Source organism: Macrosteles quadrilineatus, unplaced genomic scaffold (genome assembly GCF_028750875.1).
Source record: "Macrosteles quadrilineatus isolate MER2022 unplaced genomic scaffold, UCM_ALF_1.0 Scaffold_1__1_contigs__length_201487025, whole genome shotgun sequence".
Taxonomy (NCBI): Eukaryota; Metazoa; Arthropoda; class Insecta; order Hemiptera; family Cicadellidae; genus Macrosteles; species Macrosteles quadrilineatus.
The window spans coordinates 166,933,163-166,950,477 of record NW_026542594.1 but is presented as its reverse complement, the minus strand read 5'-3'; the positions used below and the strand labels follow the sequence as shown (position 1 = coordinate 166,950,477).

Genomic DNA, 17,315 nt, shown 5'->3' with positions numbered 1-17,315 from the left:
TGTCTGTTTGTAACTCGTCTACTAACTCGTCTGCTGCGTCTGCTGGTATTGTTTGTTATTGTTTTATGAATAATAAACATCAAACTTTAACCTTAAACGTCTTAAATCCAACACAATTTCTTAAAGACACTAAAAGCTATTGTTTACACATCTTTGGGCAAATGATAGGATTGTAATAATTAAATATTGTTTGATAATTTAGTTCCAATATAGGCGTTCCATTTTCTTCTTGATTTAACACCATGGGGAAAAGACAACATCAAAAGGATAAATTGTAAGTTACCTATCTCTTAAGCTGTTGAATTTATCTTGGAACATTTTTCAATTTATTAACAATCGAAAAATTGAGTTCACTCTAGCCTATGTTCATATTAGTGGTGCTCTAGGACATTCTGTTCTAATTTACGGTAAGAAATTCAAAGTTCCAGAGAATCAAACAGGTAGAAAGTAACTTATCGGGATTTCCCTTAGTAAAAATAGAAGTAATTAAAGTTAAAATATGCATCCACACAAAATCTAAGCCATACTAACTTATAACTTCCTTAATTTCTCATTAAATTGGCAGTGCTTTTCTTAGTTTTATTTCCTGCTCAGCATAGGCCTTACTTATGTGAAGAACCAAGTACTCCCAACACAGACCAATAAACAGTAGGCTAACAACAACAAACATTTTTTGATCAGTTGCCAACACAGTGATCTTATACTACAGTGTGTGAGGGTCGAGGGATAGGTTCTGTCCCAGTTGTGGTAGGGCCTAGATGGTAGGGTTGCCACCTTCGGTTAGGGAAAAATCGGGATATGCCTCCCTCACCCCTGGATTAATATAGGCTTAAATACAGGCATAAGCTAAGGAACTAAAATCGGGGCTGTCCCGACAGAATCAGGACGGGTGGCAACCCTGGCCTATGGTAAGAAAGGGAGCAGTGTGACTCTTCCTACTGCCAGAGCCTAAGTTTTTAATGGAAATATGAAAAAAATATTATAGATTGAAGCTACACCAGTTCTCTAAACTACAGAGCAAAAACTCCTCAGGAATAAAACACCATCTCCTGATTAAAAAACAGCGAAAACTGGCAATTAGCATATTCGGTAAGCTTATTTCCCACAAATTCCTCACACAAAAACGTCATCTGATCGAGAAACAGGTAGGCCTTCAAAGCACTCTATCTCACCAACTTATATTTTTGTTATTTCACACAATATTTTGTTGATGTTTGTTCATATTATTTACAGAGGAGTTTAGGTTTTTTTCCAAAATATAATTCATGCCGTCACCATGTAGCCTAATATAAATTTTTTTTAAGAAAATTAAAATATTTAAGAATTATATCTTTGCGCTGGGCCTAACTTGAATATATTTTTTTGTTGATTTTATCGTAACACGACTGATTAAATTTTGCGCCAGTTAAACTTAGTTAGTGAGCCGAGAAGCCAGGAAAGGACTTATTGACAGTTGGCTTCAATACCTACGTGATGTATTATAGGCCATAGCATTATATAGGCCTAGTTTAGTTATTGCGAGTCTATTTTATTTCTTGGTCACTGGTAGTTTATAGGCCAGATCAGTGATTGTTTTTGTGTTAGGCCTCTTGTGTTGACTGGGTTTGTGTTTAAATTGTGACATCACCTTAAGAATTTGGATTTTTTTGTAGTTTGATGCTGGTGGAGTCTTAAATAACCACCAAAACATGCCGAATGAACGTTGCAAGTTTCACTTAGGCTACACTTAAACTGTAGGCTATGATAGGGATTTTCAGACAAAGTATGATCAAGCTTTTAAGCTACCGAATTTAGATATAATTTTTTATCTTCCCACAACCCAACTCATCAAAGTTGTATTGCTTTTTCAGGTATCTGACTTATACAGAATGGACGACTTTGTATGGTGGGAAAAAAGAAGGACCAGAAAAGTCTAATTTCCGTCGTTTGCCGTTTGATCATTGCTGTGTAAGCCTCCAGCCTTGGGAAAATCCTTATTGTGACCGAGATGGAAATATTTTTGAACTTGAAGCGATACTTGGATTTCTGAAAAAGTTTAAGGTCAACCCTGTAACTGGAAAGGTAATGAATGCATTCTACATTATATTTGAAAAGTATGTTCGGTGCAAACAATCTTCAGCTAAAAAACAAAAGCGTATAATGTTTAAACCAGTTTTAGCTGGAGTTAGGTGACAAACAAAAAAGTTGTAAGTTAGGTCCATCAATCTTGTTTATTTGGGAGCTGATGATATTTAATTAAGTTCAGAGGAAACCTTAGTGCAAAATAATGTAGCCTTTACCGGTAGTATAAATATTAAAACCACATTAAGCTATAATCTATATATCTATACTTATAAAAGGCAAAGCCCTCACTGACTCACTCATCACTAATTCTCCCACTTCCCATTTACCTAGGAGGCTGAAATTCGGTACACCGATTCTTTGGGCATTAAATAGGAAAACTAAGTAGTTTTTATTCTGATCGGGCTTTCGGGCTCCGCCCCAGTGGCTCTGGAGTTTCCCATGTTAACCTTATGATTTTTCATATTTAAAAGGAATTAATTAATCTTAACAGCTGTTTCAATTAAACAAGTTGGTTCTGTTCTATGATGTTCAATAGCATTAAAGTTACAAGGATTACCAACAGGGTGCAGCACTATTATTTTTTTTATTTATGACAACAGCTAATTTGCAACTAAAAGGTGAGTGAGCGTAGCGAACGAACTTCTACTTGGAGGCGAGTTAGCGTAGCGAACGAGCTAACCTGAAGGCAAGTGAGCACAGCAAACGAGTTCCAGCCTAAAGGTGAGTGAGCGTAGCGAACGAACTTCAACCAGGACGTGATTGAGCCATGCGAACGAGCTCATCTTGAAAATTAAGAAGTTAAACGGGGCAAAGCCCGCGGGTATAGCTAGTATATATATAAAAGGCAAAGCCCTCACTGACTGACTCACTCACTCACTCATCACTAGTTCTCCTACTCCCCATTTACATAGAAGGCTGAAATTTGGTCCTTTGATTCTTTAGGCATTGAATATGCAAACTAAGTTGTTTTTATTCTGATCGGACTCTCGGGCTCCGCCCCAGTGGCTCTGGAGTTTCCCATGTTAACCATATGAGTACTCATATTTAAATGGAATTAATGAATCTTAACAACAGCTGTTTCAATTAAACAAGTTGGTTCTGTTCTATGATTTTCAACAGCATTTAAGTTACAAGGATTACCAACAGGGTGCAGCACTATTATTTCTTTTACATTTATGACAACAGCTAATTTGCAACCAAAAGGTGAGTGAGCGCAGCGAACGAACTTCAACCTGGAGGCGAGTTAGCGTAGCGAACGAGCTAACCTGAAGGCAAGTGAGCGCAGCGAACAGCTCCAATCTAAAAGTGAGTGAGCGTAGCAAACAAACTTCAACCAGGACGTGATTGAGCCATGCGAACGAGCTCACTTATGAAGTTAAACGGGGCAAAGCCCGCGGGTACAGCTAGTTTAATTATATAGTAGAGCCTAATAGATCCTAGGGAACCTTTATACCTTGAAACCCATCTGTATCTAAAGTAAAGCTAGCCTATATTTATATACACAGTGGATCGATGAGCCAGACATCTCCAACATAATTAGGTACTGCTCAAAATTGTTCCTTATGTTGTAGTGTAGACTATTATATTCATCTAATATTTCAGCCTTTGGACTCCAAGTCTCTGATCAAACTCACGTTTCACAAGAACGCCAAGGGAGAGCTTCACTGTCCTGTCTTGTACAAACCTCTCACCAAACACTCCCACATGGTTGTGGTTGCCAAAACTGGAAATGTCTTCTCACACGAGGTATGGAAGAATATTGTTGATACTATGCACACTGAAAAATATCGGTTTAACTCTTTGTCCCCCAAATGTCGAAATGTTAGAAACATGAGTAATATGAATTAAATTCAGGGTATAAAAATCTATGCAATTATAAATCAAAAGAATCGGCAGCCTAGGAGTGTTTAGAACTACTACGCTTGGGTATTTGGTTAGTGCAGTAGTGTGGTAGTCTTTCTTGTAGGAAAGATCAGCAGTTTTCTTTCTGGACTGGAGACAGAACCTTAGATTCAGGGTTCAACTCAAATCATATCTTGGTGAGATCGGATGTGCAACTCACGAGGAATTTAGAGCATTAGGGGCCCACCTGAAATAAACTGTGGACGGCTTAGGTAGAAGTTTGATGAAAAGGATGGATTCTTTGAGATTTTTTACCTCAAATAAGAGCACTAAAGTTATCTGGCTACATTGTAAAGAAATCAGCCAGTGTTGCTGCTGTAGAATAGTAGCCGTCAATTGTATCCATTTCTAATTCTTCTATCTATGTGTAGTGAAGTATCATGGTGCTATTTTTGTTGTGTTGCAGTTTCCAGCAATCTTAGTTGCTGGAGCCAATTTTACATCATTTTGCAACTTGTTAATTTAATAAGTTGATTCAGGATAAAAAAATTTCCACTCCTTATTTTGCTCAACTACTGTATTCTGTAACTACTGTAATCTGTACCGTATTCTTACTTACAACAGGCTGTGCAACAGTTGAATATTAAAATAAAATCTTGGAAAGATCTCCTGACGGATGAACCTTTTGAGAAGGCTGATTTAATTACACTACAAGATCCTTCAAACTTGGCAAAGTTTAATATCTCCAACTTCCATCATGTCAAGAACGACTTAAGAGTTGAAACTGAAGGTAAGACTACTTTAACATGTTAAGCCTCTGGATCACATATTTTAGAAATAAAAGGTTAAATACCTGTAGTACTGTCGGTGATCCGGGTCAGGTCAGCTTGCTTAACCTGTTCGATCCCATAAGACAGCATTTTCTGAAAAATTACTCTACAGTATAACCAAACAATGTTAACAATCCAGGTACTTTTTGTCAAACATAGACCGATAATAAAGCATGATTGTATCATAACATAGCCTTTAAAGTAAGGGTAAAATGTTAACCTATATTTTAAACATTTTGCTATACATCTTTTGTTGTAGGTATCTCATGTTGTATTAAAAAATTGCTGTTTGCTTACTAGTTGGTTCTTTATTTTGCAGAAGAGCTTGAGGCCAAAGGGAACCCTGAGGCTCGTTTGAAAACAGTTTCAAAAGAAACAAGGGACATTTTAGACACTCTCAACCGTGAGTACAAAGCTCCTGAAGTCAAAAATGAGGAGAAAAAAATCGCCGACAAGTTTAATGCTGTGAGTTTTTATAAATCAACAAAGCTATTTTAGGATATGATTTCATAAGATCCTGTGATTAACTAATAATTTATTACTAATCTGTTCATTTTTTCAATAACATTTAAAAATACATCTTTTCTTAGGTTTTGAGTCACAATTCTTATATTTGTTAATTATGTTAATCTAATTAAACAATATGATTTAAATAATAATAGCATGTAAAGTTTAGAATCTGACTTTAGAGTAACCGCCTCCTTAACAGGTGATAGCCTCCTCGTACCAAATATAGAACTATCAGAGACTACACATTGTGCCATTTAATAGTAAAGGATTTACTCATAGGTTTACATTATGCAGCCGTTAGTTGTCAAGGAGTCAGCCACTGGCAAAATAGTAACACCTACAGTAGTTTTTCAAATTTATTCTACCTTAATCAGATTTGCCGACCCAATTAAACTAGCCAACATGTTTATCATGAGGAATGAAATAAAAAGTCTTCAAACTAAATCGAGAATCCTTTAAATTATATGAGTCTTAGTGTAACAAAATTGTTCTGAAATTTTAACTTTTGGCTAAAAATATCATAAAATGTCCTTCAGCATGGCAATGTTTAGGTTATACTCTTCAGCATTCTAAATCAATGTATTTTGCAAGTTTTGTAAATCAGTATTTTGACGGATGAACATGTTTTCTTAATTTCACTCCTCAAATAAAACTATGTCTTACATTATCTTGATAAGTAATTTTAATGTTTAAGCTAAACTTCATGTATGGCAATTTTTTCAAATTTATATAATGTTTTATGGATTTTCAGGCTCATTATTCTACAGGAGCTGTGGCCGCCAGTTTCACATCTACTGCAATGGTTCCACAAACTGAACATGAGGCAGCTATCATTGAAGAAGACCTTGTCCGCTATGAGAGGGTTAAGAAGAAAGGTACCTAAATTTGAATGAATCATTGTTGTGTTGTAAATTTAATTTAGTGCTTACACGGTCACTATTACAAATATACAGAGTTTTCCAATCATATGGATGAATGAATATTTGTGCTCCAGTCAGTGTCCTCCCACAGAGAGGTCACGTCCTGTATTGACGTACAATATATATTTTTTGTCAGTGTTTAGCTAATATCTTTGTAACGGACTGTTAGAGAGCCCTGAACCATTTACGGTGGTCTGCAGGGATCTCTATCACACATTTGTGTTGCTTGAGTGATTTCATGTAACAGTTGCAAGGCTTTCAGTTTTTTATAGCAACATGCAAGGCAAAGAAAAGAGTGAACAATGTAAAGTACATGAGAGGAAATACAAATAAACTCAAGTAGTAGCGCAAGATTAGGAATCACAAAATGTTAGCCATGATTCTGAAGTTCTTTGTGCAATGGATTGAGCATCTAACTCATCTCTTATCTGATTCAAAATGGAACTCTGCTTGATCCTTTGGTGTAAAGTTGAACTTGTTGTGATTATTTATTAACTCACTTACAGTAAGAGGTTATTTTACTTACTTACTCTCAGGGCCATGCATATCTAAGAATATATTTGGCCGCACCAAGAGGTTATTTTAATTTAGTTTTATTTCAGGTTATGTTCGTTTGGTCACCAACTTCGGCCCACTGAATCTTGAGTTGTATTGTGACATGGTTCCCAAAGCTTGTGAGAACTTCATAAAACTTTGTGACAGAGGCTATTACGACAACACAAAGTTCCATCGCTCGATTCGTAATTTTATGGTTGGTATTCATAAACTGCATTAGATGCTGTATAGTTTTAATATTTCGGCCCTTACTTTAAATCGGAGGTAGTTTGGTTTTTAATGAGACCAATTATGTGTGTTTTGTTTACGCATGCATTTTAAACCTAAAGTTACATGGTACTCTCGCAGTTGAGAAAACTTTAAAACCGTGAATGAGCTGTGTTCCCGTAGCATAATGAATATATCTCGCCCAATCACAAATACATCAAGATCACATCTTGCAATTGCGGCAACATCGTAATTTTTGACTATGCAAACTTGATGGCTTCTACCATGGCTTGTTTTCCCAAAATTCTCAGGCGCTTAAATCTCATAAGGAATACCTCAAAAAAATGTTCTTCTATTTTAAGTTCTTCAATATTCCTCTTTTTAACAGTCAGCTAAATTTCAAGTGTATGAATAATTTTTTTAAATTATTTTCTTTTGGCTATAGTTATGAGAGATAAACTGATGTCCTGTTTTTACCTGTGAATGAATATTATTGTCTTATGATGGGGATTATTGTAAAATATAAACTATAGGTAAAATATGCAAGCTACAAACATGAATTTGTATTTTCATGAAATTTGTGTATACTATTTATTTATTTTGTTTTTGTTTTTCAGATCCAAGGAGGAGATCCCACAGGTACTGGCGAAGGTGGTGAGTCCATTTGGGGGAAGCCTTTTGAGGACTTTTTCAAACCTAACTTGACCCACGCAGGGCGAGGGGTTCTGTCCATGGCCAACTCAGGTCCTAACACCAACAAGTCTCAGTTGTAAGTCAGACTTTGATTGTAGAATTCTTTAATACTTTTTAACTTAGAAATAATGCACTGCTCATTATTTTAAAAATTACAGTACAATGCTGGCTAGTCTGAATTGAGAAGGGCAACTTTTTTGGTAAACTTAGTGATAATCATTTATTGTAAAATATTTACCAATACAATTTTAGTTAAAGAGCCTTTTTTGTTTTAAAGTGAATTCTAGAAAAATTTGTTGGAAACTTATACACAAACTCCAGAATTGTTGTATGTCAATCAGAATTGTTGAGTGTCATGACACTACCATTTTTGTAAAGTTAAATGTTGATTGTGATTCGTTTTACAGTTTTCTGACGTATCGGTCTTGCCGTCATCTCGACAACAAACACACTGTGTTTGGAAGAGTGGTTGGTGGCTTGGATACGTTGTCCAACATGGAAAGAGTCGAAGTTGACAACAAGGACAGGCCAATAGAGGACATTATAATCGAGAAGGCTCAGGTTTTTGTGGATCCTTATGTGGAAGCTGATGAACAGGTTAGTTGTGTTTTCTGTTAAAAATTTCTTTGTCAGTCAGAATTAAGTTAGGTAGCTATCAACATCATTTCTTGCACAGCAGTTTACATTAACTCATTAGTTAATGAGATAGTTGTGTGTGTCACTATTTAGGAATGTTCGGTTCGGTTAATTTAGAGTTGCCGTACACACATCGCGTGTTTGTTTATTTACTTGGACAAGATTTGCATTAATATATTTACCTGCCATTTGGTGTCAATAATGTAACTCATATTTAAATTTTAAAGTTTAAAATTTATTTTTACCAACTTTTCTTTAATTTTAAAAGTATTATTTTAAACTAGGAAAATAGTTGAACATTCTATGATGACGGTGACATAGATCAGCCACTATCTGGGTGTTTAGTAGCAGAACAAGTTCACATTAAATAGTAAAAATAGTTTAAATTGTAGACTAATTAATTGTTTTCAAAATCACAACTTGAACTATACATACACAGTAAACTAAGTGTATTTATAAATATATGGTATAATTGACTCAAACATAATAGAAATTCCTAGTCATAATTTTGAGTTCCTTAATAGCACAATGATAAATTTGTCTGTGATGTTTTAGCTTGCGGCAGAAAGATCTGAGGAACTGAAAAAGAGAGCAGAAGAAGCAGCTGCAGAACAGACGTCGAAACCTCGAGTTGTTCCCAATCAACCTTTGAAAGCCTTCCACGGAGGTGTGGGGAAGTATATCCGCCCGGAAACATTAAACAGGTGAGTTGACAGAGTTCCTAATTCAGAGTTATACAAATTATCCGCAGGGTTAAAATAAATATAATATCCGAGGAATAATCAAATTTATGATTTTTAATTGAGTAATACAGTATCTTGAGCTTAACTGAATCAAAGGATAAATAGCTCAAGTTAAAGCCTATAATTTACTAATTATTTTGTTTTTTGATTTGAGTCTAAAACATATAAAAAAACATGGACAATACTAGAGCTATTGATTTTTAATCATAGAAAAATCCTCGTGAAAAATAATTTTATGTTGGTTGTTCACCTTGCGTGTGCTGCTTGAAACTCGTCCGATTTGAATGAATAATAGCTTAAATGAAAGCCGGTGTTTGACTAAAGATTAAAATATAACTGGTTAAATACATCTTAAATTGAAGTAAAATTCAAAAATGAATAAAATGTTTTTTGGTCGAGTTATACAGTAGGTAAATATATGCCGATGCTTGATGTGAAATCTTTGTGTTTATGCCTTCAATTTGTGACCTCAATCATGAAAATTGGTCAGGTAGAAGAGCCAAACGACCTTGGAGAAGAAAAACCAAATTTAACTCCCATAAGAAATGCATGGGGAGCAAATTCCGTTTACGTATAAGCTGATTGGGATTATAGATAAATATATGCCGATGATTGATGGCAAATCTGTGCGTACATACCTTCAATTTGAGACCTAAATCATAAAAATCGGTCGGGTAGAAGAGACAAACGAACTCGGAAAAGAGACACCAAATTTAACTCCCATAAGAAATACGTGAGGAGCAAATTTTGTTTACGTATAAACCGAGTGGGATTATAGATAAATATATGCCGATGCTTGATGGCAAATCTGTGCGTGCATACCTTCCATTTGAGACCTCAATCATGAAAATCGGTCGGGTAGAAGAGCCAAACAAACTCAGGAAAGAAAAACAAATTTTTTAAAAAAATATATAAGATTATAGTTTTAATGTTTTCCTTGAAATGTTGAAATCATTAAATGGTCAAGGTTCTTTTGGAGTAGTTCATTGCACAACCTCCATGTATTGTCAGTGGATTTTTATTCCTAAACATGTTCGATTTGTGATCTGGAAGTCAATCATAGAATCATTATGTTTTGGCTTTGAGTTTGGTAGTATTGTTAGTGTCGTATGTCAGGTTGCACGGTGGTTGATTGGTATCAAACATAGTTTACTGTGTCTCGTTTAGGTCTAGTGTGCAACACATTGGGTGGGGAGAAAACCACCTAAAATAAATGGTTGACAATTTGGTTGGTTCAGTGTGCAAGTTCCACCTCAAAACAGACATTTTGCTAATTTTCACCTACTATTACTGCCCTATTTATGTCAAACAAGAATTTTTTATGAAAGTTGATGAGACGAGGGAAAACATTATAAAAATAAGACGAGATAATATGAAGATTAAATATAAGAATTTCTAAGGCTCGATGAAATTGCGCCTTACAACAAATTATTTATGAATACTGTTAATGTAAAGTTGATATTTTACAGCAAAGAGAAAATCTTATCACCTTCAGAACCCCCGGCTAAGAAGAAGAAAGAGGTTGGTTATCAGTTCAAAAACTTTAACTCCTGGTGATCACAAATTGCATACAAAGAAGAAAACTAACTGTTCAATACTTGTCAACTACGTTAACAGTGATAGCTCAGTGTCAGATAATGATGGACAAACTAAGTTAGACTAACTTACTATCACCTCAAATTGGAAGTGAAAATTATGATAAATGCAATTTGAGTTTTATATTTTAATCCAACAATAGAACAATATATTGTCTTGTTTTTAACGTTAATTTCTAACTTAGGTGTTTATTGCCTTTTATATTTCCCTCAGGTTATTATTGTCAAAAGTTCAACATTAAAAAAATTCCCTGATGAAAAAAATACAACTTTTCCTTAAAAAAAAAAACAAAAAAAAAATTAAAATCTTAATATTCATTATTAGTATCCATTTGCAGTAAAACCAATCACTTTTTGTACGATGTTGTAAATTTTAACAAATGTTTATTTCATATTATATATTGTACATTTAGGAGAATACATGAAAAGTTGATGTAAATAACTGTTTACTTTTAGTTTTAATATATAATAAACAAATACAAAAAGTACATTGTGCTTGTGTTGTTTTCTTGGGTACCGTACCTCAAGATTCACGGCTATACATCTGGTAAGGAAATATTTTAGTGCAAATCCAATAAGGTAAGTATGATTTTTGAAACTTTGGGATGAAATCACAGTTGTTTTTTTACTTTTTTTTAACAAAACAAAAGACATTTTTGCAAATTTTTACTGTGATCAGTCCTATGGCTTAAGGCTACCCTACTATATATTTATCGATTATACCATTTCCAAATGTTTACACTGAACATATTGCTATACATTACAGATACATATATCAAATAATACATCTGGGGAACAAGCTGGTCTAGTGCTTAGAGCACGGGACTTCGGTCCCTGAGGTCCCGGGTTTAAATCCCACAAAACCACCAATGGATTTTACCAAAGTGATAATGCGGTAACCCCTACTAGCCTGAAGTAATGGGAAAAACAACCCCAGGCTCGTACCTAGTGTCCTAGGACAACACAAAAATAATATATTTATATTATTAGATCTGGAGATTGCTTTGTGCAATATTCTAATTTTGAAGGCTAGGCTATATTTCATGCATCATAGGAGACACTACTAGCCTTATCTTCATTTTTTGTTCTGACTGTAAATTTGAAAACCTTATGTTAAATTTAATTATATTTTATCTCATATACTTGTTTTACTGGCCAGTTCTATCCCAAACTGGTCAATTTTGTAAAGTGTTATTAATTTGTTTTACTACAACAGTCCAATTATTTGATTAAACTCTCAGATCCCAATTATCAATTGTTTAGTATAAATTAAACCTGTCTATTAAGTTAGCAATGTAATGGTACCAGTTTGCATTGTTAGGCTCGTCACACACTGCGTCCAGTCAGGTGAAATCGGATCAGGCATGCCGGATCAGGTAAATTCGAAAACCATTAATTCAAATGGAAGTGCCCACACTGCATCAGGTCCGGTGCGTCAGGTGCTCTCCGGTAAAATTATTTCGGTCGAGAAGCGATAGGCTTCAGGCAAGCTTCCGGCACCGGAGAGCTCGCGCATGCGCAGACAACTCCTAATCACCACGTAGCAGCAGACGTGGTTTTTTGGTGATTGTTTATACGCTGTAAGTTTTGTTACAAAATGTCATTAGAAGAGAAATTGATTGTGCAAGTGCAGGAGTACCCTGTGCTATACGACCTGGGCCACAAGGGCTACTACAACTTAGTTATTGAGGAAAATATTTGGGAAGAAATAAGTGATCAATATAATACTACTAACCCTACTATGATCTCTTCGTCACTGTCACTGTCACTCATTGTTAAAATTAAATTTTGTTATAACTTTTGCAAACAGTTGTTGATTAAACACTTCTTCAACTGACAGTATCCGCTGTCCTCGCATAGACTGGTCGCCGGAACTGGAACGCCTGATGCAGTGTGGAAATTTGCTGGATCCGGCGAAAAACACCGGATCAGAATAAACCGGACCGGAGGCAGTGTGTGACGAGCCTTAATCTGTCAATCTGTCAAATTTTAAAACATAATTTTTCTGAACTACAGTTTTAATAAATACACCAGAAGAGTTGGTAAAGGTGGTTTATTTTCTATTGACCTCAATTGCACTTAAAGCGCTCTGCTCTCAAAACGATTACAGCACCTTTGTGATAGTTTACTCTATGCTTACATATGTGAAGCAATTGGTGTAAGCTTTTACAATAAATGATGATGATTAGTTTTCTTTCCTATGAATATTTCAATGGTAGTTTATTATCCTTTCATTTTGTAACCACGACAGAACACTGTCATTAAGCTGCACCGGCTTAGGCTATTTCCATACAAGGGTTTACAATCTCAATTAATTTGAAACTAAACTTTTTGACACGTTTGTTTTTGCTTAAAAAGAGACTTTGCACTAGGTGTTACATCTAATTTGGAAGGTAGTATTACATTTCCTATCGTTAAACTTTTCCTCAATGCAGTGTTTACTTTAACCAATTTATTTCTTGTCCTTTTCTCACTGCTAAGAGTAGATAATGGGGTCGAACAATTAGAATTTAAGGATTTAATTTTTGGCAGGACAACTTTTGCTTCTCTCCCTAAACCGTCAGCTCTCCCTTTACTGGATTCATTTGTTGTTGTTGATGAAGGTGTCAATACTCTTCTTTGAAAGTATTTGTCTTTAAATATAACTTCATTAAGTTTCATTGCATTTCCCAACAGTGAGACTTTTGGACCATCTAGGGTTTGCTTAGAGCAATGTTTCTTTGGAAAAGAACTTTCAATGAACGAATTGCTTTGAGAAATATCAAACTTAACAGTAAACATTGGCTTATGTCTTTTCAGCATTTCTTTGAGTTTCATGATATTGAAATAACCTGCTGTTTCACCTGTTGGCTGTAATTTCAATTCTGCTTTAACCCTTTCCGGTGATGTTTTCAACTTGAAGCTCAACTGTCGGATAATGTTCTCCTCATCATTACTATCAAGTAATTCGTGCGGTACGTCCACCCAATGACCCTTGTTGGTTATCCAAGGATCGCGGAAGATACTGTTTATCGTCAGTCGTTCTTCCCAACGAGGATTCATAAGCCCTTTGATCAACGGAATAAAATCGAGAGAATAATGTTTTATCAATTTAATGTTAGCTTCAGATAACCCTTTGTAAATAATTTGTATAAACTGTCCTCTCTTTTCTGGTGTTTTCAATATATTAGAAAGACAGGGAAATGGTAGCTTTCCAGCAGCCAACGCAAACATAATTACTCCGAATGCCCACATGTCCACCTCTGGGCCGTACTTGGTGCCTCGTAAAAATAGTTCTGGAGCGCAATACTCCGGCGAACCGCAGAGTGTCTTGAGTGGAGAGTCCAGAGACCAAGTGTTGGTTAAACCAAAATCTACAAGCTTAACATTTCTCTTCCCAGCATCCAACATGACGTTCTCCAACTTCAAGTCTCTATGGACAATACCTCTCGTATGTAAGTATTGCAAAGCTGATGCAATCTGCCGGCTGAATCTTCTTGTGGTAGTTTCATCTATTTTCCCTTTCTTTTGTTGAACAAAGTCACACAGATTTCCTCCCTGGATTATCTCAGTAACCACATAGTATATATTATGGTATGTCATTGTCTCAAAAAGCGTCAGTACAAAAGGATGGTTTAAACTTTGAAGAATATTAGCTTCCCTGAGATGGTTTTTAAGCATATAGGTGTTGCATTTTGTCAGGTCCATAACTTTTACAGATACGTAAACATTCAATGGCACATGAACAGCTTCTCTGACAACTGCAAACGATCCCTTACCAAGAACCTTCCCAGTGAACTTATAGTTTCCCACCTGAACTAACTTTGCCTCCACTAAATTGACTGGGGGAGAGTTCAAAATTGTTTTTGTCATGCTAACTAAGTTTTAAAATTGGATCAAAATAAATTCTTATAAAACTCAAGTAAGTTTGTAGAATACTTAAACTCTTTTAAAAGAGTATGGTTAAGTTATTGTTTATATGAGAGCTAAAAGTAAACATGTTGAACACATGTTATAACATAAGCTTTTGCCTAAGTCCTATGTCACATTATACTGATGATATCCATTGAAACATGCATTCACTTTGCCATAGACAACTCTTATTTCAAAGTTACAGGCATAATCAGGCTTCGGACTACTAATTGGATCATTGAATGCTTTTAGGATCATTTCCTTACAAAAGCCTGATTAAAACTTTTATTTTTATTTAAAAGATCAATTTGGGTGGTGATGGAGTGAAACATGTTAAATTATTTAATCTAAACATTGATTTATTTAGTGTAGCTGTCTTAAAGAATTTATTTACTGATCAGTAAATAACTGATTTATTTTCTATTTAATCTACATCAATAATGTAATGCTATAATACTATAGGCAACTAATAAGTAATACGTAATGCTGATTCCCTTGTAGTGCAGGAAAAAAGTGTAAATTTTAGCCTAATAGTGGAATTTGAATTTATCAGGCTGAAAATTGGTGGAGATGTCGTACATACAGCTGAGAACATCATACTAAAATTCCCAAAAAATCCCACTTGGGCAACATGCCGCCATCTTGGAAAATGGCCGCCGTAATGGATTTTCCCCCTTGTGTCATATATTCAAGCATAAAACCACTCCTATTTGTGATAAAAACATGCAGTTTCTTCAAAATTATTTGTCGGGATGTAATTAAAATACTTTGAGCCAATGCAAATAATTGTGTGTTGTAATTTAACATGTTTATGCAAAAAATAACCAACAAATTTTTGAAAGGTAATATTAGTCTTGGATTCAAAATTGATTTAAGACCTCTTTTACTCATCGGGAGAAAAACTTACCAGCATAATTTTTTTAGAATAGGTCAATATGCACAAGAAAATGTAATAATATTTGTTTTTGGTCTATAAGTATGCCGTCATATTGACGTTGAACGTGCGATTGCAGCCTAAGTTTTAGACCACTTCGTGGTGGAGACTGTAATATAATGCTGTAAATGAAACGAGTTCTCATGCAGCATGCTGAAGTGAGGGGATATGTTTCCACATTAAAACCCTTAGCCAACGCAACCAACAAAACAAGGCTCATTGATCAATTAGTAAGCCATCCAAACAGAAACTGAATACAAGCGGTGAGAAAGCTGATGCAGACCGTCTAATTGTCCAAACAGTCATCCCACTAGCCAATGAAGAAAAAACTCTGCAATTGTTGGAAAGAACACTGAGGCATTCGTCCTTTTATTGACCCTTACCGACCATGACAAAAATATCTTAATGCTCATTCCACTTTCAAAAGCTCATTAGCAAAAGATATTTTCATCCACAGCACTGCAAAATAGTAGGCCTATGGACAATGTCAACGAGCATCTTGTTTTCCTGCATTCTATGTCCGGTTGTGATACCACGTCAGCAACCTACAGGAAAGGGAAGATACAAGCATTCAATGTTCTGGAGAAATCACCAATTCTTTGCCAACCAGTGTAAGTGTATGTGTTCAATCGGGCGGAATCCACACAGATGGAAATTGTCAAAGCTGGATAGGAATTTCTTGTAGCCCTATATATGGAGCAAAAAGCGGTCAGGGACTCAAAAGAACTCGATACAAACAGTACCTGGAAGTAATATCAAAACGTCTTGACTTTTAATTTGACCTTTCAACACTTCTACCAACTTCTGAAGCTGCTAGAGAGCACAACCTTAGATTGTACCACCAGGTTCAAGAATGGCTAGGGGTTTCTCTTCCACCTACAGAGTGGGGATGGAAAAAGAACGAAATAGGTACATTTACTCTAATTCCTACTTCAATGCCCCTTTACCTGACAACCATCTCAACTTAAGATAAGATGTGCATGTAAGACTGGATGTAACAGGTATTTTGGGTGTCTGAAAATGAGTTATCTTGTTCACGATTGTGTATCTACTGTACCAACGGTTGTGGTCACGGGATCAATGCCACACCAGTACTAAATGAAGAAGGGGACATTAATGTACCTGATTTACCAACCCAGTTCCGTTCTGACTGGGAAGTCAACAAAACCAACATGCAAATGATTCCATTCCACTTTGCAGCAAGAGGAAAAAGTCGCATCAAAGAAAATAGTTTTTATAACTCACAAACTTATCAATAATTGTCAAACAGAGAATATATTCATTTTTTTTTTAGTTTGTATAAAAAAGAAAAATATTATGTATCAAATAAAAGTAAGTTATAAAAGTAATACTAACACAACTGTTTATTTACTATTAGTAATTTAATTCCATTTACATAATTTTATTACCGTCACCACCATGATGCGGTCTAAAACCTAGGCTGCAATCATGTGTCCAGCGTCAATAAGACGGCATACTTATAGACCAAAAACAAATATAATTACATATTCTTGTGTGCCTTGACTTGTTCTATAAGATTTAATCAGAGAAGTTTTATCCCCGATGAGTAAAAGAGGCCTTAAATCAATTTTGAATGCAAGACCAGTATTACCCTCCAATTATTTTTGTTCAATTCTTAGCATAAAAATTTGTAATTTCCATACAAAACTATATATAATGGCTCTAAATATTTTAATTACATCCCGACAAATAATTTTGAAGAAACTGCACGTTTTTATCACAATTAGGAGTGGTTTTATGCTTGAATATGTGACACAAGGAGGGAAATCCATTATGGCGGCCATTTTCCAAGATGGCGGCATGTTGCCCAAGTGGGATTTTTTGGGAATTTTAGTATGATGATCCCAGCTGTACGTACAACATTTCCACCAATT

General features: G+C 35.3%; 2 protein-coding genes across 2 annotated transcripts; one reads left to right on the top strand and one right to left on the bottom strand.

Annotated features, from left to right (window-relative positions):
* The first annotated feature begins 86 nt into the window (after positions 1-86).
* On the top strand, positions 87-10,745 carry LOC128983138 (RING-type E3 ubiquitin-protein ligase PPIL2-like). The gene is made up of 11 exons (XM_054402311.1): positions 87-274; positions 1,851-2,061; positions 3,667-3,810; positions 4,531-4,696; positions 5,056-5,201; positions 5,998-6,121; positions 6,769-6,917; positions 7,546-7,697; positions 8,029-8,218; positions 8,813-8,961; positions 10,470-10,745. Exons 1-11 carry the CDS (start codon positions 243-245, stop codon positions 10,555-10,557), a joined length of 1,551 nt encoding a protein of 516 aa, XP_054258286.1. The 5' UTR covers positions 87-242; the 3' UTR covers positions 10,558-10,745.
* A 2,051-nt stretch (positions 10,746-12,796) lies between these two features.
* On the bottom strand, positions 12,797-14,536 carry LOC128983137 (hormonally up-regulated neu tumor-associated kinase-like). The gene has a single exon (XM_054402310.1). The coding sequence runs from the start codon at positions 14,445-14,447 to the stop codon at positions 12,918-12,920; it is 1,530 nt and encodes a 509-aa protein (XP_054258285.1). The 5' UTR covers positions 14,448-14,536; the 3' UTR covers positions 12,797-12,917.
* Between the last annotated feature and the right edge of the window lie 2,779 nt (positions 14,537-17,315).

Excerpts from the sequence above, each read along its gene's own strand:
- LOC128983138 (XM_054402311.1), top strand. The coding sequence starts at position 243 with ATGGGGAAAAGACAACATCAAAAGGATAAATT. Across the intron at positions 4,697-5,055 it reads CTTAAGAGTTGAAACTGAAG|AAGAGCTTGAGGCCAAAGGG; the intron begins GTAAGACTACTT and ends TTTATTTTGCAG. Across the intron at positions 5,202-5,997 it reads TCGCCGACAAGTTTAATGCT|GCTCATTATTCTACAGGAGC; the intron begins GTGAGTTTTTAT and ends ATGGATTTTCAG.
- LOC128983137 (XM_054402310.1), bottom strand. The coding sequence starts at position 14,447 with ATGACAAAAACAATTTTGAACTCTCCCCCAGTCAATTTAGTGGAGGCA.